Source organism: Sabethes cyaneus, chromosome 1, assembly GCF_943734655.1.
Source record: "Sabethes cyaneus chromosome 1, idSabCyanKW18_F2, whole genome shotgun sequence".
Lineage (NCBI taxonomy): Eukaryota > Metazoa > Arthropoda > Insecta > Diptera > Culicidae > Sabethes > Sabethes cyaneus.
In genome coordinates, this window is record NC_071353.1 from 100,309,845 (window position 1) to 100,337,597 (window position 27,753).

General features: G+C 40.1%; 1 protein-coding gene across 1 annotated transcript in view; it reads right to left on the reverse strand.

The window, feature by feature from the left end:
• Positions 1-2,404: 2,404 nt before the first annotated feature.
• Positions 2,405-27,753, reverse strand: part of LOC128738017 (uncharacterized) — an 84,687-nt gene continuing 59,338 nt past the window's right edge. Inside the window, exons 2-8 of the mRNA XM_053832822.1 lie at positions 22,457-22,562; positions 21,725-21,856; positions 6,991-7,243; positions 6,430-6,889; positions 5,989-6,373; positions 3,633-3,812; positions 2,405-3,566 (exon numbers count right to left, since the gene is read on the reverse strand). Coding sequence (XP_053688797.1) covers positions 2,405-3,566; positions 3,633-3,812; positions 5,989-6,373; positions 6,430-6,889; positions 6,991-7,243; positions 21,725-21,856; positions 22,457-22,562 — 2,678 coding nt within the window. The remainder of the gene's footprint in view (positions 3,567-3,632; positions 3,813-5,988; positions 6,374-6,429; positions 6,890-6,990; positions 7,244-21,724; positions 21,857-22,456; positions 22,563-27,753) is intronic.

Genomic DNA, 27,753 nt, shown 5'->3' on the forward strand with positions numbered 1-27,753 from the left:
GACGGTACAACAAAGGGGAAGAAGACCCAATGACAGGCGAAGTTAAAAAGGTCATCATGCAGCTAAGGAACAATAAACCAGCTGCGAAAGATGGCATCGAAGCGGAGCTTATTGAAATGGGACCAACTGTAGCCTGCCGAAATACGGCCACCTAATCAGTCCGCTATTCGCTTCCCCAAATCTCTGAAGCAAGTGACTTAAGCGCCACCTCGTGAGAGGGTCACTTGCCACGTTCAGGCTTGCCCGGCCAGAAACTCCGCCTCAGGGCGGGTCAGTTAAATAAACTCAAAAGGGGGGAGAACAAACAGCAGACGCAATCCGCCAAAGGTACTCAGTCTACGAACGATAATGTCTCTAAAGTCCTCAGAAGTTCACTAAAAATCCCTACTATCAGAAACCGACTCGTATTTCTCATCACCGGCCAAAACTCTGTACGAACAGATCACTGACCAGCTTCGAAAGTCCGAGTGCGGGGACTGTTTTCCCAGGCAGTCCAACCTGGAGTACTAAATCACAAAATCAAACAAACTAAGACGGACGCGAGACGTGAGACACCTTTAGACTATTTAAGCCGCATCAAATATCACTCCATTAAGACAGAAACTAACAGAAACGTAATTTACAATATTAACAATTTATTCTAAACATGTAACATTTCTCTAACCTAGGACTTTCTTTGAACCACTCTAATACTTCTTACGGTGCCATAATTGCGTGGGTGGAGGATTCGTAATACGCCTACATCTACTCTACAAGCACGACACTACGCTCTAATTTGTTCACTATAATTGGCTTGGCTCGCGAGTTTTAATTGGCTATACACGTATTGGTGTGGGTTGGCTTACTGTAGCGCTTTAGCGCATCACCCTGCGCAGGGTTTTTATAGCGTACTCACTCGAAATTAGCGAAGATTCACACTACCGTAGGATGCTGCTTTCCCAGTAGCTCCGGCTACAGTCATTCACCGCCCGAAGCGGTTTATGTTCCGAACTGCACTATGCTGGCTCCATAACAAAATGGCGTCTACCTCAGCATATGCCGGCTAGTCCAACCAGCGGTTTTTATGAGCTGCACGGGCCGATTAATCCAATCGGCGGCGGTTTACGTTCAGCGGGGGCCGATTATTCCAATCGGTGGCGGTTTAGCGGTGCCAGAATCCCCGATTCTAGCCGAAAGTGGGTCGAAGAGTGTGCGGCAGGAGGGGGGGATGAGCTTTGCTGGCGGTGTGGTTAGTAGCTTTTCGCCGAGCGCTAAAAAAAGTTGAAACAATCCAACACAAAAAGCCGTCGAACGGCTGTTCAACGCGGTGAGCCAACTATTCGAATAGCTAAGTTTTAAATTTTTAAATACCTTTGATGTTCTCCACACTTGCTAGCAAAGTCTCCACCACGTAGCTAATCCTGTCTGCGCTATCTAACTATTTAATGAAAGAACATTTAACAAAGCTAACTAACCTAAAGATAACTCACTATTAGCACAAACCTCGTTTAAAGTCGCGAAACACAAAACACACACTCTGACTTGCTCCACTGATCAGATAGAAATGATCGAAGCGAGATTTGAAATACCCTCAGATAGGAACGAGGTTTTCAAATTTGAAAGCGGAATTTTGTAACGAACTTCTGCGACCAATTCAAACGCGAACAAATCTCTCTTTTTCCCTATGGTTTTATGCATCTAACCATTTCATTTCCCCGAGTTTATTGAACTTTCTTCGGCTAATTTGAAGAAGAACATGGCAAGGCAGTTTACGCTTCGTGCTTCGAAATTTGAGTTTTGCGAATAGCGAATGAGCGGCTCTAGGAAAGAGAAAACTCGGCTAAATTGTACGCAAGGTGTATGGCGTATGCGTAGCCAACTAACCATAATTTCTAGTGACACATATTGTACTTGCTAAACTTATCGAAACTACAGAAACAAACTAATTTAATGACCCTAATTGCTACACAACAAAGCCGGCCGTTTATGATGCACCGGCTAATTGTTATAATTTAGGATACGGAACAGCTACCGGAGGAGTGGAAAAATGGGGTTATCTGCTCGATCTTCAAAAAGGGCGACCGTTCTCAATGCCGCCTACAAAGTGCTGTCTTAAACCAACGTTCTGTTAGATAACCAATTTGCCATGTGGTTATCCGGAAATTCAAGAAGGTTTTGACGACTTAAGCACGTCGATATTAAACTTCACTTACTATGAGTTATTCAGAAGAGAATTCACTAGCCGGGACTATAGGGTCCAGAAGCATTGAGTTTTAGACTCCGATAAGGCTTTCTGCACGATTAAATTACTTCTATATAGCAGTAACATTCAATAGTATACTTTTCTTAATATATTTAAACCAATTTTTAACGTTAAACTAATTACACATTATTAAATACTGTCATTCCATTTTCTCTCTCTCTCTCAACTGTTGCTATCATTTGGTTTTGTATCACCCATAACGTTGCTTTTGCTTCTCGTTGCTACCATAGTGTTTCCATTGTAGTTTAGTGGAATGAACCGCGTCTGAGGCTGTTCAACTAGTGGTATCATCTTCGACTTCGGAGGACGGAACGTTGGCAAATCAATTCTAATTGGACTTTCGGATCCAGTACTGGTATCGGGCGTATTTACCGATTCACTGGTTTGCTCGATACGATGCATTTGAAACAGCACGTCTTCGCTTATGTAGGCTTTACGCGTGCTCGGTGATACACTTTCAGTTCTATCTTCCTTAAAATTACGATGCTCTCCTAAAGGGTTGCTGGCACTGGAATAGCCATAATCCACTCGTCGGGACAATGCCATAGATCTTTCTGTTTTGTTACTTTTGTAAATGGTTGGTACTGGTTCAGTTTGATTGAATTCTATGTTCTCCAAATCTGAAAGCTCTTCGTCTTCCGGTTTTGGTTTAAAAAACTGTGTAAATTGCTCTGTTAGCAATGGCAATAAAGTCAGTCTTGCATACCTTTCGGCTTTTTCGAACACATTAGCAAAACGATATGGAAATAGTTGTACGGTAATCAATTTACTTTCGGAAGGCAAATCTGTAGTATCTTTGCTCGACGGAGTCTCTATCGAGCGTTTGTCACTACTCCGGTCCTTTGTTTTATTTTGCAATTTTCTTGGTTCCTGTTGACCTCTTTTTAGTACTGGTTCACTAATATTACTTTGTGAATTATTGGGTGGCAAAGTAGTAGACACTGAGGTTAACGCCGTTGGTGTTACGTAAATCGGGTAGGAAGTGTTTACATCAATATTTCGGTAACTTCGTGGAAGATCTATAACTATTGGCTGCCATGGTTGAGTATCAATATTTTTTTCCTTATCATGTGTTCCTTTTCCTCGGAAGTCATGCGGCAAATGTGAAGGATGTGGTGGTGGATCAACATCGTTTCGTTCGTTGCTTTGTGCCTTTGAGTTGTCTTCAATATCGGCCTCTCCGGTATCTGCCGGAGAATCCGTCGAATGATTGTCATTAGTTGTACTGTGAACGTAATCATCCTCTGATTCGCATTCACCCGGTAAAAGTGTTAAATGAATGGGATTGTTTGAATCCAGATGCATCTGCTTGCACAACGAGAAACTGGAATAGGAGGAATAAATGTGAGGTGAGTTTCGGGTTTATCAAGTCTGCTCATAACTGTTATACCTTTTACCAAATCCATCACTAAGGATAATTTTGCTGATACTCCACGACGCTAATCCTCTCGTAAGCCAACCTTTGTATGCCAAGTAAGTTAGTGTTATGTTTTTCGGAAAGCCCAATGCCGGATGCGGTACCAAAATTTGTGAGATCATTTCGCCGGCGAATATTTCCGAATCATCTTTCCTGTAATATACGGATAAATTCAAAGCGATATAAGTAACGTTATTTGAGTTAAAAATTTTAAATTTGTTGGTCTCGCGTCTGCGCCGGCTGTTGGTAATATTTTGAGATACAGAACCCCAGGTAACCAATAAGCATTTCCAATGCAATTTAAAAGCAAACCAATAAGCATTTAAGTTGCCTTAAATGCTACTTAAATGCTATTTTGGCAAAATATGCGGCTACTTTACTGCTAGCCCTCTTATAGTGCTGACAATGCTTATTTGTAGCTAGTTACCAACAAGAAGAATTTAAATAGAATTGTGGATGCCAATTTACAACAGTTATGCAGTCAAAAAGCTGATAAACAACAACCTGCAGTATAAAACGCCAGGGATGCTAATAAACGACTGATTTACTGCTTATTTTAATGCTTATTGGTTACCTGGGACAGCTACCAGAGGGGTTACGTTCCAGATCAACCTACAGAGTAGTTTCCGAAAATCAGTTTTAGCCAACTCTCAACAGTTGCGAACAGAGGAACTTTGGAACTTCCCGAGCACTAGAAATCAGAAGCACATTCGTTCTCTGCAAAGATATCCACAAGGAGACCACCTAATCAATGATCAACAAACCAAAAATCGATCACGTTTTTCTCGAATATCACCAACATACGTTCCCTAAGGACTGCGGACATTGACTGAAACAATCACCTAGTTGCAGTACATTAGCAGTAGCAGTTCTTCCTTGTCTAACAGCCTAATTTTGCATTTCGATGGATAGGTTTTTCGAACGAAAGTGAAATGACACATTCCAGCGTTACGAGACATCATCCCACTTCGTAAATCAGCTCCTAGCTCACGAAATCTCTGGTATGCCACTACAAAACAAGGTTCCCTTTTGTCACCTATTTTGTAAGCTATTTGCCAGAAGTTTCGCGAAACAGGAACCTACTCGAACATAAAAATATAGTTGCTAAATGTGTCCCATAACGCTCGAATGTGTCAAATGTATTCTGCATTCGGCCAGCAAAAAGGACAGAGATCGTGAAGAATTAGAATAACCATTCCAGACTAATAAAGCGCGCAAGTTCTATGAAAGGTTGAAACAATGCCGAAACAGCTACATTAGGAGGTGGAACGAAAGTAAACCTGCCGAAACTGAACAATACCAACGTTCCGGTTTCCATCCGATCTCGAAGAGATCCGGCGAGAAATTAGACAGCTGAAGATTAAAAGAGCCACCGGAATGGACCGACTAGTGACAGAAAACTTTAAGCTATTGCCAGTAACGGCACATCATTGGATAATTTCTAGGATTGAAAGTGAGGAGAAACAACCGGATGAATGTACGGCAAAAGTGGTTTGTCGCTTTTACAAAAAAGGGATTGGCTTGATTGATATAATTATTGCTGCGTTACGCTGGTCAGCGCCGCTTCTAAAGTGCTTTTTCATATTTTGATATGTCGTTTGTTCCCAATAGCAAGAGAATTCGTAGGACAATACCAGGCAGGTAAACGTGAAATGGAAAAACAATGTGTACACGCATCATATTTTTGTGGATTCCGGAGCAGCATATGATACAGTCGAACGTGAACAGCTTTAACAGATAATGTGTTTTCGGATACACTGACGTGGCTAATCAAAATTAGTCCAGACCGAACTCAAGTACCTTTGATTTGCGCGACAAGAGGATGGACTACTATCTCGTATATAGTTGCGCATCGTCATTAAGGGTGTGAATTAGAGAACACTGAAATGAGAGGCTGGCCAAAGTAGCTCAGTAGCTAGCAAGTACTTGTCACCAATGAACCAGCGACACGCTTTGATGACGGTTTTGCCGGAATTTCTATCATCAATGAGTGTCACTGGATTAATGATGCGAGTGTGAGTTTTTGAGTATTTTGACCATTCTCTCATTTCAGTGTTCTGTATTGTGAATCATTGAGCGGGCGAAATGAGAGGCACAGTTTTCAGTAGCCAACTTCTAAGTTAGAACTAGGAACTTTGTCACAGTGTAGGCAATCTTTTTCAGTCTAAATGCCTAAGGCTAGGAGGATTGGCCTGAAAATCAATGCATCGAAAACCAAATATATGATAATTAGACTCAACAGAGGACAACGGACGCCTCCACGTACAGTCACATAGTCTAGGCTAAAAAATAAAGACAAAACAAAGATGCAAATCAAATAATACATTACTCTGTAATCGTGAACACCTCCGTAAGTCCACCATCGCTTTCAAGTTCCACCTCTAGCCTTCCGAGGGTCCGCAAAGGTAGTTCATTCGGTGAACTGTGTATTTGTAGTTTGTACTGATGGGCACAAAATGGTTCCTCTTCGCGCGTTTTCAGGTACAGTTGTCCTCGACCAACAGATCGGTCGGCGTAATAACCCATATTACCACATACAGACGTTTCCGTACCATTCTCGATCCGTTTGCACGAGAAGCAATCTCCTTTGAGGAAGTTTTCGTAATTATCACAGGGAAAGGCTGGGAACAAACATTTTGGGGCTACCGAATCGATGAAAAATTTGTACGCTCTTCGGTGATTGCACAATGAACGACCTTCGATTGATGGTGGTGCTAAAATCAAAACACTCTGTTAGAATGGTTTACTCCAATAGAATATATCTGCTTACCCCAGATGATATCAGTGACAGCTCCTACAAATAAGTTCGAACAACCATGCTGAACCCTTCCTCCATTGGGGTAGAAATCAACTGCACCCATTGGTTGCCAGGAGCCCAAACCACCGAGTATCAAGTTTTCCCCGTTCGAGTGAATTACATCAACAAAACCAGCATCACTGTCATCAAGCCGAGCATGCGGATGCTGGGATTCAAACAAAGGCCCAGCTGGATCTAGCCCCGTGATTCGGTTTAAACCCTTCAACTCAGCACCAGCAAATCCAGCTGCATGCGAACCCAAGCTGAAACCTATTAAATGTACTCGAGACATGTTCAGTTTGTTATGCGTTTCGAGTCTTTGTAAAAGGAAAGCGAGTTGCCGGCCGACGAGACGTGTGTTAGCAGCTGCCCGGACGTAGTTGGGCAGTGTGGCGCCATTTTCCCAGTCCATGCAGATGACAATGCAATCTTCCTGCAAATCGCAAATCGAAAGATATATATTGTGTAAATAATAATCACTTGAGAATCAATTCCATAAAAAGGGAGTCCTTTGTGGACAGAGTTTCAACATACCACGGCCATCAGGGCAGTTCTCATCTCATAGACCCACACGTGGGTACAGGCAGAACCGAAACCGTGGATGATTGCACGCGCAGTGGCGTTCTCTAGGTTTCCAAACTTTTCGTAGACTTTATCCGGCGCATAACGGTGCTTGATTGGAGCGGTTGTATTGGCGGTCTTGGGCGTTGGCGTTGGCGGAGGGGTGGTCCCGTTGCTAATCTTCGCGATCTCGTCGTAATAAAACTCCAATATGGGTTTTTCACTCCTGAATAAAAGGGGAAAAATAGGATTACTACACACTTAAACAAATGTACCGAGGTCGGTAAAACTTGCAGCAGACCGTTCGGTAATTTTTTTTGATGCCAAACATTACTAATGATCCGTAAACGTCGATTGGTGCCACCGACATTTTTACCGAACGTTCAGCTGCTCAGAGTTAGGTAACATTTTACCGAACTTCTTAAGTGTGTAAGAACAATGCTTGCTATAGCATTTCCTTTTATTTTTTGATATACTAGTTCTATTAAAAACGCACGGAGGCGGTCTTGCTATAATTAGTTAAGGGTAGCGCTCGAGCAAGTGAGATGATTGAAAGTGAGGTTTTTAATGAAAGATTAAAGTATTTAGGTCTAATTCTAAAAGTGGGCAAAGCAAATCTTTCGCGAGAGCGGCTCTGAACCGTTGAAAGTTCGTAAGCTATTCAGTAAATATGATTCGCGAATCATAGATTTTGTTATTTTCTTGGGTACGTTCTTCGTGGTTCTTTTTCAAGAGCCGTTCGCTTGAACGCTCTTTCCTGTGAACTGGTTCATTTGAATGCCACGTGAGCCGTTTGCTCATCCCAAGTAAATTCTTGGATAATTAAGTGTCCCTATGTTAGTTACAGACGTGCTAATCTTTTTCTCGTAACCTTATATAATCATATTATGCATACTAGTTGTTGGATATTAGCGATGAACATACTACTTGTGGTTTATTACCCGTTCTTCACATTAGTGTTGTAGATCGTAGCGTGTTTTGCAATGGTAATCTTATTTAGCGCCTAACGTGATAATTCAATTTATCCTATACCTTTGCACATATGCGAGAAATAAAAGTAAAAGTATAAACATGTGACGTAATAAATGGCGACAGTAAGCGAAATGCAGCTGAGTAATTTGCACTTTCCCATATATATCACTCCGTGAGATAAATTTCTCAGTTTTCACAATGAGTCGTCAACACCTCTTTGAGGTGTTTGGAATGTTTTTGCCAGTATTTTGAAATATTAGTTTTGAACTAAATCACGTTTAGTGAGCTTTGTTATTAGAAAATTTAAATTCAATAATAAAGTTAAAATACCATTTGGCATTTCATAAGCATCAAAATATTTTTTTTTATCCAAAATATCTTACCGCTTGGCCGTCTTAAAGAAGGTGACCAATTTGGTTTGCATATCTCAACCTTCAGCATCTTTGGCTCGAGCAGCACGTTCCTCACAATCATGTGGAAGATTTGTGCCTTGCCCATCTTGCCCGTGTCATCATTTACCTGATGAGGACGGGAAGGAAAACAGGAGGAATAGGAAGGGGTGGATGAGGAATTTGGACAAACACCTTAGTGACCTGCACGAAATCTGGATACACTCGACCGTCAAAGAGATTGCAGTCGCAGCGCTAAATAAAAAATCCACAAGTGCACGAAATGGTTTGACGGGTATTGGATAGTAAAACAAGAGCTTGGATAAACGATCTTAGCTTTGCCACGAGGGACAGTTTGGAGGCAGAAAGTATTGACTGGCGCAGAACGAGTTGAGCACGGTCCTGAGAAGGAAGTTCTGATGATGAGGAATCACCACAAAAGAAACAGAGATCGTATCTTGAACAACTATTCCGGGTTAATGAAATGCACAGGTACTATGAGAAGGTTCAAGAGTAATGCTACTAAAGAGTTTCCGTGCTGCAAGAATGTTCAAATAATGATAGTTGCAGCTTACACAGCTGCATAAACGATAACAATGCAATTTTTAGGTCTCACTTACCCCGGTATATCTTACAACTTCGTGGATATTTGGAATATATTAGTTTCGTTACTTTCTAAAAATCATAGCTCATCACCGTGTCATCCATGTTCATGAGCTTAAACCTTTTCAAAATAGAAACATCATTACTTGATTTCTGACGTCGAATAGCTTCATACTTATTTATCTGATGATATCTAGAAGAAATTGATTGAAAAATTGTTTCCTGATCGCAATAGAAGGTAACAATTTACTGTCCAATAGATCTAACTTATTGCCATAGAGAGATAACGAAAAATTTGTACAATTTTCAATTTCAATTAGAAAATATTTCGTCCTACTCAAATAAAAACTATACCGCAGATGGATCAAGAAAACGGTAAATTTTGAAATATCGTTTGGTTCATTAATTAAGAAATATTCAATTAGTTCAAATAAACTTCCCTCAGATCCAAATTCCCTCAGATTTTGTAGATTTCGCTCCGGAACTTTCGTCCACGAAAATAGCGTGCCATGTAGTGCTGGGCCTGATATAATTGATAGATAGTTTTTTCTTCATCCAGTTTGGTACGCGTTTTAAAGCTACGATTTAAGCCATCTATACAGACTAATGTATTCATTTCAAGATAGCGAAATTTATAACTACATTAAACAGATTGCGTTGGCAACTGAACCATAAGGAAGTTGTCTTAACATTTAATTTATGATTGACGTTAGTTCAAACTTCCCCAACCTTCTGAGGTTGTTGACATTTTCCACCTCGCAAGAATCGTGTAGCTCTCTCGAATATGAGCTGAAATGTTTTAATTGCGTAGGCTATAAATCGTTTTTAACTTCCATTAACTTCCTAGCAAAATAGACGATGATACCGAATAATTTGACATGAGATTTGTGGACTGTGGAACCACGTTTCCAGAAAATTGCATGGCTTTCCTCTGTTCGTTACCACTTGGTTTAGTTTATTGTTACCTACGTATAATAGCGAAATTGTTTATTAGCTTGGGTTCGTGCTAACGTTAGCCCGAAATTAATGAGTGAAATTTGAATTTTCGGCAGGTCAAACCATAAACTGTTATGCACATCACGAAGCAATATTTTGCAACTGCCAACTACATTATCTCGTACAATAAAATTTCTCACTGACTGTTTGTTGCCCGAGTTTATTGTTTTATAACCAACAACAAAAACAAAACAAACAACAAGAATGTCGGACGGTAAAGATACAATGTAAAAGCTGTAGCATTCGGGCGCTTTTTGTATATCACAATTACATACGGAAAATAAATCCAACTTTTTAACAATAATTTGTTTGGAACCCGCCAGGACAATGAAGAAGAGGTAGACCCAGAAGCTAATGGCACGCTGCTTAGCCTACGATATCCGGGTTTTTGACAAGAACGTGTCCTGGCGAAAGTCATAACAATTGGCAATTGAATCAGTGTTTGATTCAACGGAATCCCACCAACGCCTGAATTTAGATGAAATGGACGAAGCAATGAACGAGAAGAAAGCGAGGAGCGATTTGTGAACGATGACGAGAATAATAATGATGAGATCCTCAATCATTCCGATCATACTCGATATGATGCAGAAACTGACAATACATTGAATATGAGCAATTTGGGAGACGATAATTTCATGATTACACTCGGTGGAATTCGCTGCGCTGCCTACTAGTTGTTGGTGATTGATGTGTTAAAAAGCATAATTCTCAAATTAATGGGGTGAATTTGACCAACTAATTGACGCGTTTATCAAAATAAAAGGAAACATAAAGCTCATCTTACTCCTGTCACGAACGACTACGATGGAATGCCATGTATCCAGTGCATGCAATTCTTCGAGAGTAATACTCATTTTATTTGATTAAGCAAAGCAAATTTCAAGAGTTGAGCAAATATAAAAATTATTTTATTTCATCCCGTTTAAAGTAGAAAAAAATATTCGTAACATTCACTATGTACTGGGCTTTCATAGATAACTTCACGCTGCTTTATAATTTGTTTTTTTAGTTGCACTTATAGACCTTTTTCCACTTTCCGAGTTCTTCGCACAGTGGTTGATTTGCCAAGCATCTTTAAGTTTAATGAAAATCAACTCTCTAGTTCAAAAGTGCTAAAAACTGCATACAAACACCATCCCATTTAAAGCTGCTTTATAAATGGATCCGAAGTTCAATAATTTTGCTGCTAATCGTATGTCTGTTGTTGATAAAGCTGAAGTTCAAAATAGTTTTACGCAAGACAAATAATATCTTGCCTAAAGCAATAATTATCAATTGTATCATCTTTTATCTTCTAGCAGGGAATTCCAAGAGAGCCGAATAGCAGCTTTAGTAATATATGCTGTATTGGGAGAATATCTTGATGGATATAATGAAACAACAAGTACCTACAGAGCACAGTATTAATCAGCACTCCTTCCTAATTCAAAAACTATAGTGAAAGCAACAAGTTCGAATCTTCACATCCATCAATCAATGAAACCTAATCGCGGGAAACAGACTGACGGACGAACAATGTCACGTGCAGGTGCCTTGCTGCCTTGTAAGTAGCAAGTGCCTGCATAGTTTCGTCGTCCCGGTTAGTAAATAAGTTAGATTAATCTTCTCGTCCGGTGGTTTGACTACAATAGACGGAAGAAGAGGTACAATTTGTGTGTGTCTAAAAACTCAGGGTATAGATTCCTAAGGGTTGTACGAAAGGGTGACGTAGGACTATATCAGATCATTAGATCAAAGACTAATGCATTTCTGGCATACACTCAAGTCTTTTTTACACGGTTTGTTTTTTTCGATTACTCGAAAACGGTGCAGCTAAGGAACTATTTACAACCTACGTGAGGAATGTCGAGCTACTCCCAAATGTATTGAGAAATAAATGAATGGTCTCTAAGTTACCCCGTTCTTAATACTCAAAAAACTAAACCGCGTAAAAAAAGTACTTGAGTGTATGTATCTTTATAAGAATCTATGAGTGTCATTGTTTAAGTGAATGTTTAAAAGAAAAGAGTGAAATATTCAGATTCAATTCTTTATTGAATGCAATGATGGCTTTGAAAATACGTGAACGGGGGTTCAAAAGTACAATGCCTGCAACCATTGAGACATAGAGATTTTTGACGTAGGACTACGTCTTACAGCAAGTTTTGAGTCAGTTTTGAGATTGGGTGTCATTCCAAAAAATCGAAAAATGCGAGCGTCACGAAAAATGATAGGTTTTGAGCGCTAATACCTCAGCGGTTTTCCGATCAATTGTCAATATTCTTACACCAATCGATCGGAAAATTTTCTAAGAACTGACCCAAATGAAGAAAAGTATGCATTCTTGATGTTGAACTATTGAAAAATTGAAAATAATGAACCTATGTTTTACCAGAATTCTCGCTTCGTGATTGGTTGGAAGATTCTTTGCGATGATCTAAACCTATACCAATTTGATATCTGTGCTTGGGAAGTAAGCCAAAACAAGTGACAAAGTTTCCTCATTTCAACAAGATTTCTTAACACCGCGGTTAAACCTAGACCATTTTGATGTCCTTTTAAAGGCATATATAGGTGACGCAGGACTACGTAAGTCTCTTTGTAGTGATAGTAGCATGTATCCATGCTTGTAATCATTGGATTCTTCATGTATACATGCTATATGCAACATATATACATGCTACATGCGTTGTATGTAACATTTATCAAAGTAGTACATTTTAAACGTTCAATACTCAATAGATTTCAGAGTTATTTCTATGTGCATATGGAAACAATTTCACAAAATTATAAACACAAACTATTGCTTTCCTGCTACCTTACAGAAATTAAAGATTGTTTTTATTACCCATGGTTCCCCGCGTTGAAGGGATTTTACCAATTCAATCCTATTTTATCAACAGCACATTTTTTCACAACACTTCTAATGAACCGGCAAGCATGCGTATTCATACAGAGTCATTTTATAACCGAACACTACAGCGGTAGCACATTTTTCCAACACAGATATCAAATTCGCCAATGTTTAATCGTCTCGCAGTAAAGAATTTGCGATCTGTCGGGACGAGCTTGTGTCATTTTTTCTGGCTGGGCACACTTCCCTAACACAGACATCAAATTGGACTAGGTTTAATCGCGTTCGTAAGAAATCTGATGGCACGAGGGGGCTTTGTCAGTCTTTCTGGCGTACTTCCCAAGCAAGGACATCAAAATAGTCTAGGTTTAACCACGGTGTTAAGAAATCTTGTTGAAATGAAGAAACTGTCGCTTGTTTTGGCTTACTTCCCAAACACAGATATCAAATTGGTATAGGTTTACATAATCGTAAAGAATCTTCCAAACAATCACGAAGCGAGGATTTCCGGTTGGACAATGCTTTTTTATTTTCAATTTTTCGAATGAAATCATTAGGTTTCATTATTGGGATGCGTAGAAAATTTTCCGATCGATTGGCGCAAAAATATTTAAAATCGATCTGGAAACCGCCAAGCTATTAGCGCTCAAAATCTTTCATTTTTCGTGACGCTCGCTTTTTTCGATTTTTTGGAATTATCCTCCTATACCAGCTACCTTCCTTAACCGTTATGTGTTCGGCTGGGTACCCGGGTACCTTTTGAGACTTTATAGCCTCGAAAAACAAGGTTTACGACAACTCAGCCAGCTAAAACTCGTAGAATGCTCCTAACTAGTGGGAATAAACCATTTGTCATCAACAGATTGCCTGTAGCAGCAGGGGGGGCTGAAGGGGGGGCCTTCGAATTTTTTTACCCCATAAGTGTTCGGATGGGTACCCGGGTACCCACCGAAATGAAATGCTTCTAACTTTATCAATTCTTGACCGATTTTGGATCTTGAACCGTCAAAAGATTGGAAAACTTGTCTATTTTTAGAGCATGAGACTTACCAAGCCTGGGACCATGTCTGGTTTCCGTAAGTCCGGATCTCCGGGACCATGTTCCGGATCCAAAACAAATGTGTACAATTGTCAATAAAACCACACAATATTGGTATCAAAATTCATGAAATCACTCCAGGAGTTGATGTTTATCCATTTTGAGTCCATTCAACTTATAGTCTTTGGAATGGCCACTCCGGAGCAGGTTTCTATGGGGCCTTACGGGACCGCTAACATATTTGGATAGAAAACCCTAGCAATATGTATATCAAAATTCACGAAATGACTCCAGGAGTTGAGTTTTATCCATTTTAAGTTCATTTGATAAGCTGTCCCTGGAATGGCCACTCCGGAGCAGGTTCCTGTGGGACTCTATGAGACCAGTAACATGTTTGAATGAAACCCTAGCAATATGTATATCAAAATTCGTGAAATCACTCCAGGAATTGAAATTTATCCTTTTTGAGTTCAGTTGATGACATGTCCTTGGAATGGCCATTCCGCGGCAGGTTCCCGTGGAGCCTTATGAAACCATTAACATGTTTGGATAGAAACCCCAGCAATATGTATGTCAAAATTCATGAAATCACGCCAGGAGTTCATTTTTATCCATTTTGAGTCCATCTGACAAGTTGTCCCCGGAGTGGCCATTCCGAGGACAACTCGTCAAATCGACTTAAATGAACAAAAATCAATTCCTGGAGGGATTTCATGAATTTTGACATACATATTGCTAGGGTTTCTACGTAAACATGTTAGTGGCCTCAGGGCCCCATGGGAATCTGCTACGAAGTGGCCATTCCGGGAACCACTCATCAAATGGACTCAAAGTGAATAAAAATCAACTCCTGGAGTGATTTCATGAAGTTTGACATACATATTGCTGGGGTTTCTATCCAAACATGTTAATGGTTTCATAAGGCTCCACGGGAACCTGCCGCGGAATGGCCATTCCAAGGACATGTCATCAACTGACCTCAAAAAGGATAAATTTCAATTCCTGGAGTGATTTCACGAATTTTGATATACATATTGCTAGGGTTTCTATCCAAACATGTTACTGGTCTCATAGAGCCCCACAGGAAGCTCTGGAGTGGCCATTCCGGGGACAAATCATCAGATGGACTCAAAATGGATAAAACTCAACTCCTGGAGTGATTTCGTGAATTTTGATATACATATTGCTAGAGTTTTCTATTCAAATATGTTAGCGGTCCCGTAAGGCCCCACAGGAACCTGTTCCGGAGTGGCCATTCCAAAGACTATAAGTTGAATGGACTCAAAATGGATAAACATCAACTCCTGGAGTGATTTCATGAATTTTGATACCAATATTGTGTGGTTTTATTGACAATTGTACACATTTGTTTTGGATCCGGAACATGGTCCTGGAGATCCGGATTTACGGGAACCAGACGTGGTCCCAGGCTTGGTAAGTCTCATGCTCTAAAAATAGATAAATTTTCCAATCTTTTGACGGTTCAAGATCCAAAATCGGTCAAGAATTGATAAAGTTAGAAGCATTTCATTTCGGTGGGTACCCGGGTACCCATCCGAACACTTATGGGTGTTAAATTTCCCGTACACATAACGGTTAAAAAAGGCGGAGTCCTACGTCAAAAATTCATGCCTCCAAAAACCCCCACTTGCCAAATTTAGCTCCCTTTGCTCGATTAGTTCTCGAGTTATGAGGAAATTCGTATTTCATTTGTATGGGATTCCCCCTTCTTAAAGATGGCAAAAATCTTAATTCACCATAGAAAAAATTCCTGCCTCCAAAAACCCCCACATGGCAAATTTAGTTCCCTTTGCTCGATTAGTCCACAAGTTATGAGGAAATTTGTATTTCATTTGTATGGAACCCCCCCCCCCCTCCTAAAAAGGTAAGGGGTTCTAATTCATCATAGAAAAAAAATTTGTCTCCGAAAACACCCACATGCCAAATATGGTTCCATTTGATTGATTAGTTCTCGAGTTATGATGAGGAAATCATGTAAACTTCTGTACAGCAACTTACGTGAACTTCATGTACTAGTTAACGGGAATATTGATAAAATCTACGGGATCGCACGTAAACTGGTTAGTATGAGTGCGAGTTACCAACAATTCACGTGAATGTTACACGAAAACTGTGATGGATGACCTATTACTGTTTTCACGTAAACTTGACGTGCTGATTTTTTTGAGTGTGTTTCATTTGTATAGGAGCCCCCTCCCCCCTCCTAAAGGAGTGAGCAATATTTGAATACCTTTTTCATTAATTCGATTAATCGAATGATTATGAACGATTAGCGGCCATTATTCGGGGATTATTCGCATTCAGATTATTTCCTTTGAAATATTCGATTAATTCAACTATTCGTGCTGGCAGTATTCGATTAAAAATTCTTCGAATATTTATATAGTTATTCGATTAGTTGAACTAATCGAACGATAAACGGACATCGTTAGACTTATAAAATTGGACTAGGTTCAATCGTCAAAAAGAATCTTCGATCTGTTGGGACGGGGGAATTTTGTCACTTTTGTCTGAAAACATGTTAAATGACGTCTTTTGCAACTAATCACGAGGCAAAGATTTCCAGTTTGACCATGCTTCATTATTTTTAATTTTCCAATAGTGCGCACTTAAATCAATAAGGCTTGCTTCATTTACAATTGGAACAAACTTTTGCTCATATCGTAGCTCTTTGGAAGTTCTTGGCGCCCACGTACCGGAAATTTTGTTAGCTTCACCTGTGTATTTTTGAGATTCCGCAAAACGACTGTATTTTGTAAACAAACAACATGGAAGCCAAAAGAAGAGAAAAAATTGCGCACAGTTATTTAGAAAATCCATTGTGGTCTGCATATAGGCTAGCTAAATAGCTGAAATTGCCCAGAAATACCTTATGGTGCGTTATCAAACGGTATAAGGAAATATTGGTAATCCTATTATCCCCTCGTTGATGGTGAGTTAATTTATCGTTGTAATCCCGTCGGTTTATATCCACCCCTTGCCGTGAGCGAACGTCATAATAGAATGCAATCATAAACTCTCTCTCCCTCTCCGCTCTCTTGCAAGCGCTTTGGTTGCTTGAAGCTGCGCGAAGCTGACTCGTGCCCTTTCCCTATCGAACGGGACCGTCGAGCAGACAGAACACGTGTGTAAGTAGCTCTCCGTGGTCCAACTCTAAGGAAGCCAGCGGGTTCAACGATGCTGAGAATCTAGCAATACTGCATCGGTGCCTTCGCGGACATGTTCGCTGCATAGTGTTCGCAGTCGGCTCCTGATTCCCGAGTCTGTGCCTCATGTGATGGCTACGCTTGCACGACTTTATGGGAGACCGGAAGTCGTAATTCATTCTCTGCTTAAGCGGATGCGAAAAACTTCTTCTCCAAAAGGTGATGATCTAAAAGCAGCGAGGCCTTTTTTGTCTTGTGGAACAGGCTTCGATTAGTGTCACGGTTTACGGACTGCTCAAACTCTTTGATGAAGTTGGGCTAGTAATCCTGTGCCCCAATTCGGTCCTACATGGCCAATAAAATCAATGACTTTTTGGGATTTGGGTTATATACTCGATATGCTGTACTATGGTATGGAGGAAACTTCTGAAAAAGATATGCCTAGATAAAGCAAGAGCCCCGCAATTGCAGAACAGATGCGCTGAACTTTCACGCTTTACAAACGAGTTACAAAAGCGGCAGGTGTCGACATCATCCAATATACTTTAAATAATAAAGAGCGAGACTGTGTCCAATTACAAGTCCCCTGATTGTGTGTAGTTCAATGTTTACCTATTTAGTTTACAATCCTGTATTTGATTCCAACCAGATGCTTACTTAACAGCATAATCTAGGTGGGCAGCCTAGTTCAGTTTTTATATAGAATTATTCCGAAGAGTTTGACTACATTACTGAAGCTCAGCCTGACAGTTGGACATCAGTATAGGGGGAGTAACAATATGTTTTTTTCGCCTAGTGAATGGTATAACGACTATTTTTGTGTGGTTTACATTAAGCCACCATTCTAAACATCATAACGTTGTGGTTTTTATAGCTCCTAGCTGCACTGCGTCAAACTTTCCTCTGGCGGTGCAAGCAATAGTCCCATAACCAAGCTGCAATACCTTGTGAAGGAATGCGTCGGACACCGGTGACCAAAGCAAGAAGCAGAGAACTACTTGTGTACTTTCTTTCATCGCCAAAATCGTGAGAGACGTTTCTCCCAATGATGCTCTGATTTCTCTGCTCGAAAACATTTCTTTAATCTAGCTAATTGTAGTGTGATCGATTTCATTTTGAAAGAGAGCCACACATGATTACACTACAGTCGTAATAATTAAAGCGAAGGGAGTGTTATCGAAAGCGCCTTCAATATCAAGGAAAGCACAAAATACCGCCTCTTGATATTAGAACGTTTTCTCGACTAGCTTCACTACGCGGTGCTTAGTGGTTTCTGGAGATCTACGTGTAGGTATGCATGTCGATTTCCATGCAACGAAGTTTTTTAAAAACTCATTGTGGGTATAGTTATCCGTGATTATCTCCATCAACTTGAGAAGCGTTGATGTTAGTTGATGTTGAATCAAAACGGAGAGTACCATCACAAATAAAGGTAACTCACCGTTTTGATTCAAAATTTAGCGGGTTTTGAGTGCCAAGTCACCTTTGTAATCTATAGTCTCTGTAGAGGTGACGTTGAGTGTAGATCCGGGGCAGTATATCGCAACCAAATCAGAACAAGAAGGAGAAGGGACCGAAACGGTTAACTTTTCTTCACATTTACCAGCATGCAATGCCATGTCAAAGTCTAACTAATACCATCGCTTCGCTCTGTATTGTTTCTGTATCGACAGTGCCTATCTCTTGTAAGTGTCGAGATCAGTCGAATACGTACATGATGATAAGCAAACATTTTCGTACGTCAGCTGACCATTCATACAAAATGTCGTGTAGAAATGACATGTATTTTCCGCTTTTTGCTTACAGTTGTAGTTGGAATAGTATGGAGAAATGATAGAAAATAAGGTGTATTGGGGACCTTCTTATATAAAACCGTGTTATTTGGGGAAAAGCTGTATATTTGGTTTACGTGCGCAACAGCAAAAGAGAATACGAAAAAGTGTCTCCAAGCCTGGTGACATTTTTCCCCGATACCGAAGAGTGTATGAAGATAGAACGAAAGATATGATCGCCCAGATTATCTAATTGCTGATTGTCTGAATTTCAAGGAGCTGGACACGGACGAATGTTGGAAAGTAATGAAGCAAAGGCGGTTATGTCGAATTTGTCTAATACCTTATCGTACATGGCCATGCCGCTCCAAAAGGGAGTGTGGGATTGGAGACTGTCGTATGCGTCATCATTCTATGCTGCATTCGAAGGAATATGAGTCGAGTCCTCCTTCAGGTTTGACATGTTTGAGCAGCTACGTTGCACATCAACATCATCATTCATTGACATCATCGACTTTTATACGATATCTATCAGTAACGCTATACGCCAATGGCAAGTCCGTGGAAGTCTGCGCATTCTTCGATGACGTGTCCTCATCAACGATGCTAGCAGCGGAAGTAGCTAATTTGCTTGGGATTGAAGGACCAAGAGAGCCTTTATCTCTTTGCTGGGCGAGAGATGTAACGCGAACGGAGAAAGAGTTGCAGCGCATCGAAATCGTGATCGCAGGAAGGAACGAGAAAAGACAGTTTTCCCTGAAGGCAAGAACGGTGGGACGATTAAAGGTACCCAGCCAAACAGTGGCTTATGCTGAACTATGTGCATGTTTTCGTCACTTGAAGGTGATTCTACTGAGTAGCTTCGACTAAGTCACTCCTGGGTTGATTATCGGAGTAGAAAACGCTCATATCGTCAGTGCACTCATGAGTCGGGAGAGCAGTACGGGAGCATTGGTAGCGGCTAAAACTAGAGTTCAGAATTGAGAGACTGGCCATGGCAACTGGGCATCATGCGAGAACTAGTCATCATTAAACCAGCGACACACGTTTCACGTTATCAGTGAGTGTCGTTGGTTTAACGATGCGAGTTGTTGAGTGACATGGTCAGTCTCTCAATTCAAAACTCTAGCTAAAACCCGTCTCGGATGGTGCGTGTATGGGAGGCACGCCACTGAGGCCACACCACGAAGAGTATATAAACGTGCATACGGAATGTACTGGTCAAAGGTCAGAAGTCAGAACATCATGAATTGTTCAGGAACAGTGTTCGACATCGGAATGAAAATTGAAGTCCGGTCTGGTCTGGTAAAAAATCGGAACGAACTTTCTTAGTCCGACTTTATTCCGGTCCGATTTGGCTCTGTTCTGGTTCCGGAACCGGAACAGAGCCAAATCGGACCGGAATAAAGTCGGACTAAGAAAGTTCGTTCCGATTTTTAACCGGACCGAACCGGACCGGAACCCGGACTTCAATTTTCGTTCCGATGTCGAACACTATTCAGGAAGTTCCTAGCGGTAGATGAAGCAAGCATTAAACATTATCCACTATTGGAGAAGGATAAACAAGCATTGAGGATACACGGGAACGGGTATGCCCATCGTATTAGTTCTCCATCCTCTACACTCTACGCGTCTACACTCAAACTACGGACATACTAAAAATCTTTAAAGTATGTTGGTGGAACTTTCAGGAGGAAACATCAAGACACCGTGCTCTCCGCACCAGTATGTGCTACTGAAAGATCGATGTCTTACTGTTTCCTCCCGAAAGATTCGCTAACAACCGTGAAACCAATAGGTCGTTAAGAATGTTCACCATACGAAAACGCATGATTTTCCATACATATGTTTGTAGTGTAGGATATCATGAACAAAATAATGATGGTTGAACCATAATATAAACGGCAACGCTGTTCAAAAAGTCTGTTTTTAGACTTTGCAATGTTTAACTTTTCGCGAAAAAAGTTGGAAATTCTACCATAAAACAATAATTATTCAGTTAATAACCTGATGCAAACATCCGTAACGAAAGATTCAAAATCAAGACGTAACACGAAAATCCGCAGCTTGCCCAATAGAAGATATAATGTGAAAAAACTATTAATGTAAGAATAATTGTGTTTACATACACAATAAAATTTATCTTAGATTTAAGCTGCCAAATAAAATGCTGCTCTAAAAGTGTAGTGTGTTCACGATCGGAAAACCGTCAAAAGTTTAAGTTTACTTTAAATCTATTTCAATCCATTTAAGCACATTGTACCTAAATGTGTCAGCATGTAAATATGTTAATATGGCTATTTATTACAACAGCTCAGAAAGGTAAATGCTCTATTTCGCTTCAGGAATTCAATATTTACAGTCGACTTCATTTGAAAGTATTATGCAAAGATTGGAAACTTGCCGATTTAAATTTTTTTAATTATAGCCACGCCGTCTATCGAGATAGCCTTTAAGCAGCGCTTTAACCTCAGATTTTCAAACCCGCAGCTCGTATCTGAATGTCAGTATCCTTTGCATCGTTCAATGGCACCATAGCGTGAACAATTTGTCGATTGCAAAAGCGACAAGCACTCAAACCGAACTGAATTTCCACTTATTTCTTTGTAGCTTCACCCGTCCCGTTCGCCACTACCCGTCCGGCAGCACGCTAATTTGTAGTGTGATCTCTCCAAGGCAGCAAACCGCGACGGACGGGCGGTACACCTGCAACTGATCGATGCGATATGCTGTTAGGCAAGAGACAGAACGGTGATGAACTGCAAACATCACATGTACCTGTCTAGTGCTCTCACCTAAGGCACTGACCTTCGCCATTATTCGAGGAAAACGACTTCTAGCAGCCATTACTGGTGCGTGAAATCGTTTCACCAGCAAGTTTCGATCGCAACCGAGGCTGATTGCAAACATTTCATTCTGCGTGCGTTTCTCACCTGTGCTTGGCAGAATAGACGAAGAATTTCGTATTGATTTCCTCCGGTGGCGATGGAAGCATCTCCAGATACGCCGTCTCCTCGAAGCAACCCAGCTCTCCATAGCAGACCACCTTGTCAGCCCGTTTTTTCCTGTTGACGAGCAAAGTGAGGTGTAGTTTAGTGATTTATTGCAACAAGGAGTTTATTGGGTGCTAAACCATAATATATTTTTTATCTTAGTATGTTAGTGGTTAGAGCTGGTTCTGGTTACATGCTTTGGGCTGCCAGATATGGCCTATATTTTGTAGGTTCATCTGTGAAAGTTTTAATATTTATTTATTACTAAAATTTCGACCAATAGTTCCAGTGCCGTTTTGGTGAAAGAAATAATTAGGCAATTTACATGACTTTCTCTCACTTATTAAGTGCCACACAGAAAGACTAATAATAACGACATTTATTATTTTATTTCAGACAAAGAGTTAGTAAAGATATTTGATCGGCTGATGATAAAAGAAATGGATTTTACCAGCTTTCTGTTTTTTCGTTTATCTCTTCTAGAAAAGGACACACATGAAATATTTTTTTTGCTTCCACTTAACAAGATGAATCATGAAGTCATGAGATAAAAATCTCGGAAATTTCGGAAAGAAAAAAAAGTTTCCTCTCAACAAAATTTTTCTTTTTAGTTTATGGTACGAGTACGCTTTACGCCAAGCTTGGTAATACATCAAGCGTTTAAAAACTGACCTGTTTCTAGTTAGTGTATGTTTCCACTCAGCAATAGATTTTTGCGCAGCCTCGTAGTGTTTGCGTTCCTCCAGCAGATCGTTGATGTAGTGATTGTTTTCGAATGCTGCAAAGTGGAAAGGAAAATAGTAAAGCTTTATGTATTTTATTTTCTTGTTTTATTGTGAGTCAAGGATAAACGTATAGGAAAGGAAACTGGTTGACTAATGCATAGATATACACATCATGGTGCAGAGAAAGGTGAACTACATTCGACCGACCTGATTATTGTTGCACCCGCCATAAAACAAGAGCTTTGCATATAATTTAGCACTACACAGCGCATAGTCAAGTACGTTCTAGTTTTCTGATGCTTAATTAAGTCATTCATTTGAAAGCCAGCAGTCGTGAGCCCTTCGTTATTACTGAATTGCTACTAATGTGTCTTATATCAAATGAACTTTTGACTAGCTTCTAATGATATTAGAGCAATTTTCAAAGTTCTAGATTATACAAATTCATACGTGGTATTATAAGCTCTTCGTAATAGGGTATGTTGCTACATCGTCGTAATTGCCTATTCCCGTCCTATCCAACACAAATTATTAAAAATATCAGCATTTTTATGACACACAATGCAAAACTAGGTATTTCCTAATATTTTAGTTAGTTGTCTATCATACGCAATCAATCAAAGTGAGCTGAGATCTATTTAAATGCTTTTTATCATTAAAGAAGTCCTACCAGCCAAATTTCCTACGTTTTTTCGTGCGACGAAGAAGACAATGTCGACTAATCGTGCTAATTTCCGTCATTCATAAATGAAAATAACTCACGCAAGGCATTGTCGTTATTCTACAGCCAGAAAAACTTGCCTGACCTGCAGAAATTTTGTAGAATAACATTTGTCATGCCGTCCTACACAAATACATGCGCGTTAGCTTCTTAAACATTGTTGTGATTTTTAGTTCGGACGATGAAAAATTTTGTTGGACGGATTTTAAAACGGTACGACGAATTTTAGCAATAAAGTCAGTTGCGTAATTTCAATAATATGCTTTAATAGTCGCTTTTCAATGATTTCAAAGTTCACGGATCGGAAGGTAAGTGTGTTTTAGTCAAATCAGTACAAGAACTTTTGGAGTATTCACTAAATCCATCCAGCAAATGATGAAAATTAGAATGGCTTTCCTTATTACGACGGGAATTAGAAAAAGACCCTATTTAAACTGTAGAAAATATATTTGTTTTACAATGACTGACAGCAAAAATAATCATTCAGATTTCTTTCTTAATTGTGTTTCCAGTTATTGCGTAAAATAATATCTAGGTAGAAATTATGCAGCCAATCTGCAATCTACGACGAATGATACAACCTGTACAACCGCTAGTAGGTATTGTGGTTCACGGTTATTATACGAGTTGATTGCTAGGTTAGTAATACGAACCAGGTGATATAGTAGAAATATTTTACGATGAGATAATAGAAAAGGCCGAGCTAATTGCGCCAAGAAATATCGGGCAGACCATTCGAATGAAGATTTTTAACTGTGCACATCGCATTTCTCCTGGCTGTAGGCTTCCGTGATTTCTTTTTCTCTGAGAAGCAAAACGTGCCATTGTCCGACGCTTGAACCAATTCTCCTTACTACGAGACACGAAATAAGATATTATGACGATCACGGCCGGCAGGGCCGATAGCGCAGCTCGCTGGCCTCTTTCTTTTAATCGGTTAGGCGTGGAATTACCGTTCTCCCGGATAACCTAAATGCACTTTCTTCGTACGGCGTCCAACCCTGACCCCGTTTCAGAGCGAAACTAATTTACTCAAACAATAGCCCAGAAGTGGCTGATGTTTTAAAATAAAATAATATTACTGCAGCATTACTGATCGGAGATACAAAAAGAAGCCGCATAAATTTTTTTATGTTTCTTCGCATGCCATTCTTTATTGCAAGTTTCATTTTAGTGGGCCATTAGGCTGTACGGAAACAAAGTGAATAGCATTTTCTTCTATAAAACATAGCTCTCTCGGTTAATTTTTTTCTGGTGTTGCTTAGGGGCAATCCATGTACGACGTTGACCGTTTAGGAGCGGTATGAAAATATCCACGCTTGTCTACGGAAAGGGTACAGAAAATGCCTACACGCTATATTTTTCTATATAAAAATAGAAATTTTAATTACACCTGTTGAATCAATTATAGCATAAACCATTGATCTGTGTTTGTTTTTGAGCTTAAGCAAAGTTTCCCTTTCTAAAGCATGTGTTGACGTAAGAACATGCACCGGGCATTAACAGAGGACATATCTTCTATATTTCTTGTGGGAAGGATTAAACCCGCGTTAGTACTCAAAGATTGCCATGCGCAAATGTTGCAGTAGGTAATGCAATTTTGTACTATAAAGGATATTCCATATCAAATTGCACCACGGAAGAAACGCTGTAGAAAATTACCTTTAAATCCGATACTTTTCAAACTTTCAGTCAATGAAATATAACACACTAGTAAGCTTATGGCATATTTATTCCATTCAAATTCAATACCATAACCGTATGCTCGCACCAAACGCTTAACTTCTCTCATAAGGTTCTATACAACATTTGGCTGCAGTTTTTTTCTGTGCGGAAATCCACTTTTTCGTCATGTCTATCTCAGATTTGACCTCCTTGGGATGCTTCCGTAGTGCCTGCTCTATAATAGCCCAGTATTTTTCAATGGGCCTTAGTTCCGGTGCGTCGGGTTCATGTTCTTGGGTACGAAAGTAACCCCGTTGACTTCATACCACTCCAGGACATCCTTTGAATAGTGACGCGAAGCTAGATCCGCTCAGAAGATCGTAGGGCCCTCACGTTGCTTAAACAGAGGAAGCAGACGCTTCTGTAGACACTCCTGCCCGTTTACAATCCCAATAGTCACGAACGGCGCACTCCGTTTGCCACATGAGCAGATCGCTTGCCAAATCAAGTAATTCTTGGCAAACTTTGAAAGTTTCTGCTTCCTTATTTCCTCTGGGACATCAAACTTGTGCTGGGCGGTGATGAACAGGAAGCTGCCGGAAGACCGCCTTGACGTAAGTCTCATCATCCATGATGAGACAATGAAGCTTCGTCAGCATCTGTGTGTACAGTTTCCGGGTCCATGACTTTCCTACCGAATTCGCCGTTCGTCACGATTTGGAGCCATCTGCACTTTTTACGTATCAGCCCCTCCCATTCCTTGGCTCTCTAAACGAAAGACTTGAACAGATTCAATTTTCTGGCCACATCCCTGACCGAAGCATTGGGATTCTTCTTAAACGCTTCCTCGACACGCTTGTAATCCTGATCACTAATAAAACATCCATTCTGGCCGCATTTCTCCTTCCGTTCGATGCTCAGAATTTCGTAGTAACGTTTAACCACACGACTCACAGTTGAGTGCACTCAAATTCCGAGATGTTTTCTGATGTCCAGATAGTTGAGAATTTGAGGATTTTCCAGGTGCTTGCGCAAAATCAATTCGCGATGTTCCTTTTCGGGTGAAGCCATTTTTTTCCATTTTACGAAAAGCTGACAGCGATAAAAATACAGTATAAACAATATACTTTAAACTATTTCTACCTAAATTTTCAAGAGAAAAACGCTCCAAAAACCATTGGCGGAACTAGCGCTCATTTCTAGGGGGGGCTATAGCCCCGGCATTTTTTTCGACCATTTTATTGGTCGGCCAAGTCAATTTTTCTAGGGGGGGCTAAAGCTCTCCTAGTTACGCCCCCTAGCCCCCCCCTAGTTACGCCAATGCCAAAAACTTCAGTCAAGAGAAAATACCCAATGGGTATTCTACAGCGTTTCTTTCGTGGTGCAATTTGATGGGGGACGCCCTTTAGTACAACACTTTGCACCCCTTGGTAAACTACAAAGATAACGAAAATACACTTAAATCATTCGATCTCACACTAAGAGGCATCTAACTCACATAGCAGGAGAGTTTCCGTCAGAGATGCCAGGTGATTTTTTGAAAAGTCTTCACGAATCAAGGAAAAATGTCTTCATTTGTCTGCTTTCGGCTTTCCGCCCATTTAAATTGCATGGTGAAGACATGTCTTCACATGTCTTCAAGTGAAGACATTTCACTTTTTTGTAACAAAAATGTCTTCAAAATGAAGACATGTCTTCACTTCTGGCATCTCTGGTTTCCGTGGACAATCAAACTACAGAACATTCATCAGCCACGTGGGTCAACTAGAAATACTCACAGTAAGAGATACGCGGAAACTAAAGCCAACGATTTGGCATCAGTGTACAAAAACTGCCAACGCTTGCTGCGGAGCAAAATGCTGTAGCAGTGTGACTTGATTGTTTTCAACATGATCCGCTTCTGTTTTGTTTACATCAATTTTGCACAATAGAGTGATATATCTTTCAACTTAATCAGTGTAAAATGCATTGCAAAGCTTTATACACATTGTGTCCGAGTATAATATTCAAGGTGCGTGATAATAGCTTAAGTAGATTTCATAACTATTTCAATACTTGTTAATCAAACATTTAAGCAAACAGTATGCGTGTTCGATTGGCTCCCTTTTAACATTTCTCGCTGCTCGATTGGCTCCCAAAATGGCTGCTTCCGCGTATCTCTCACCTCTGAGTATTTCTAGGGTCAACCATCCTGACAGAATTTTCGATTGTCAGCAGCTGGATTTCGTGTTTATTCTGTGTAAACCTATAAATCTAAATGGTTGTGACCAAGGGTAAGTCGCTTAGAACATTGTTGCAGGCTCAATTTAGGGAACAGCTTACCTCGTTGATTACAATAGACCAAATCAAGGCGACGTCATCTGGCAGATACTGGCGCCCTTGTTTACAAACAGACCGCAGAGTCCAAAAAAGTTTCAGCCGTTTAAACGGCACGTTTGTTATTTAAACCGAGTTTAAACAGCATTAGGACTAAATTTAAAAGCCATTATGCCTGTAAAATGTTAAAACACACGCTTCATTCGCTATAAACGAAAAGGAAAATTTTCCAAAATGTAAACAAGGGCGCCAGTATCTGTCAATTGACGGTATGATGATCAGAGCTGCCACAAATACAGATATATGTGCATGCATAAATTTGGGACCCATCAATTATTTCAGTTACTTTGCTTTCTGGCTCTACCAATGTTCCTGAATTTTAAAGTACTCCATAAACTATTTATGTTATTTAAAAGAAAAGATCAAGAAAATTAAATACTCCGGAGAAAACGGTAGGGTCCCAAATTTATGCATGCACAAATATCTGTATTTATGGCAGCTCTGATGATGATTTGGTCTATATTTGTTATTGTCAAAACGAT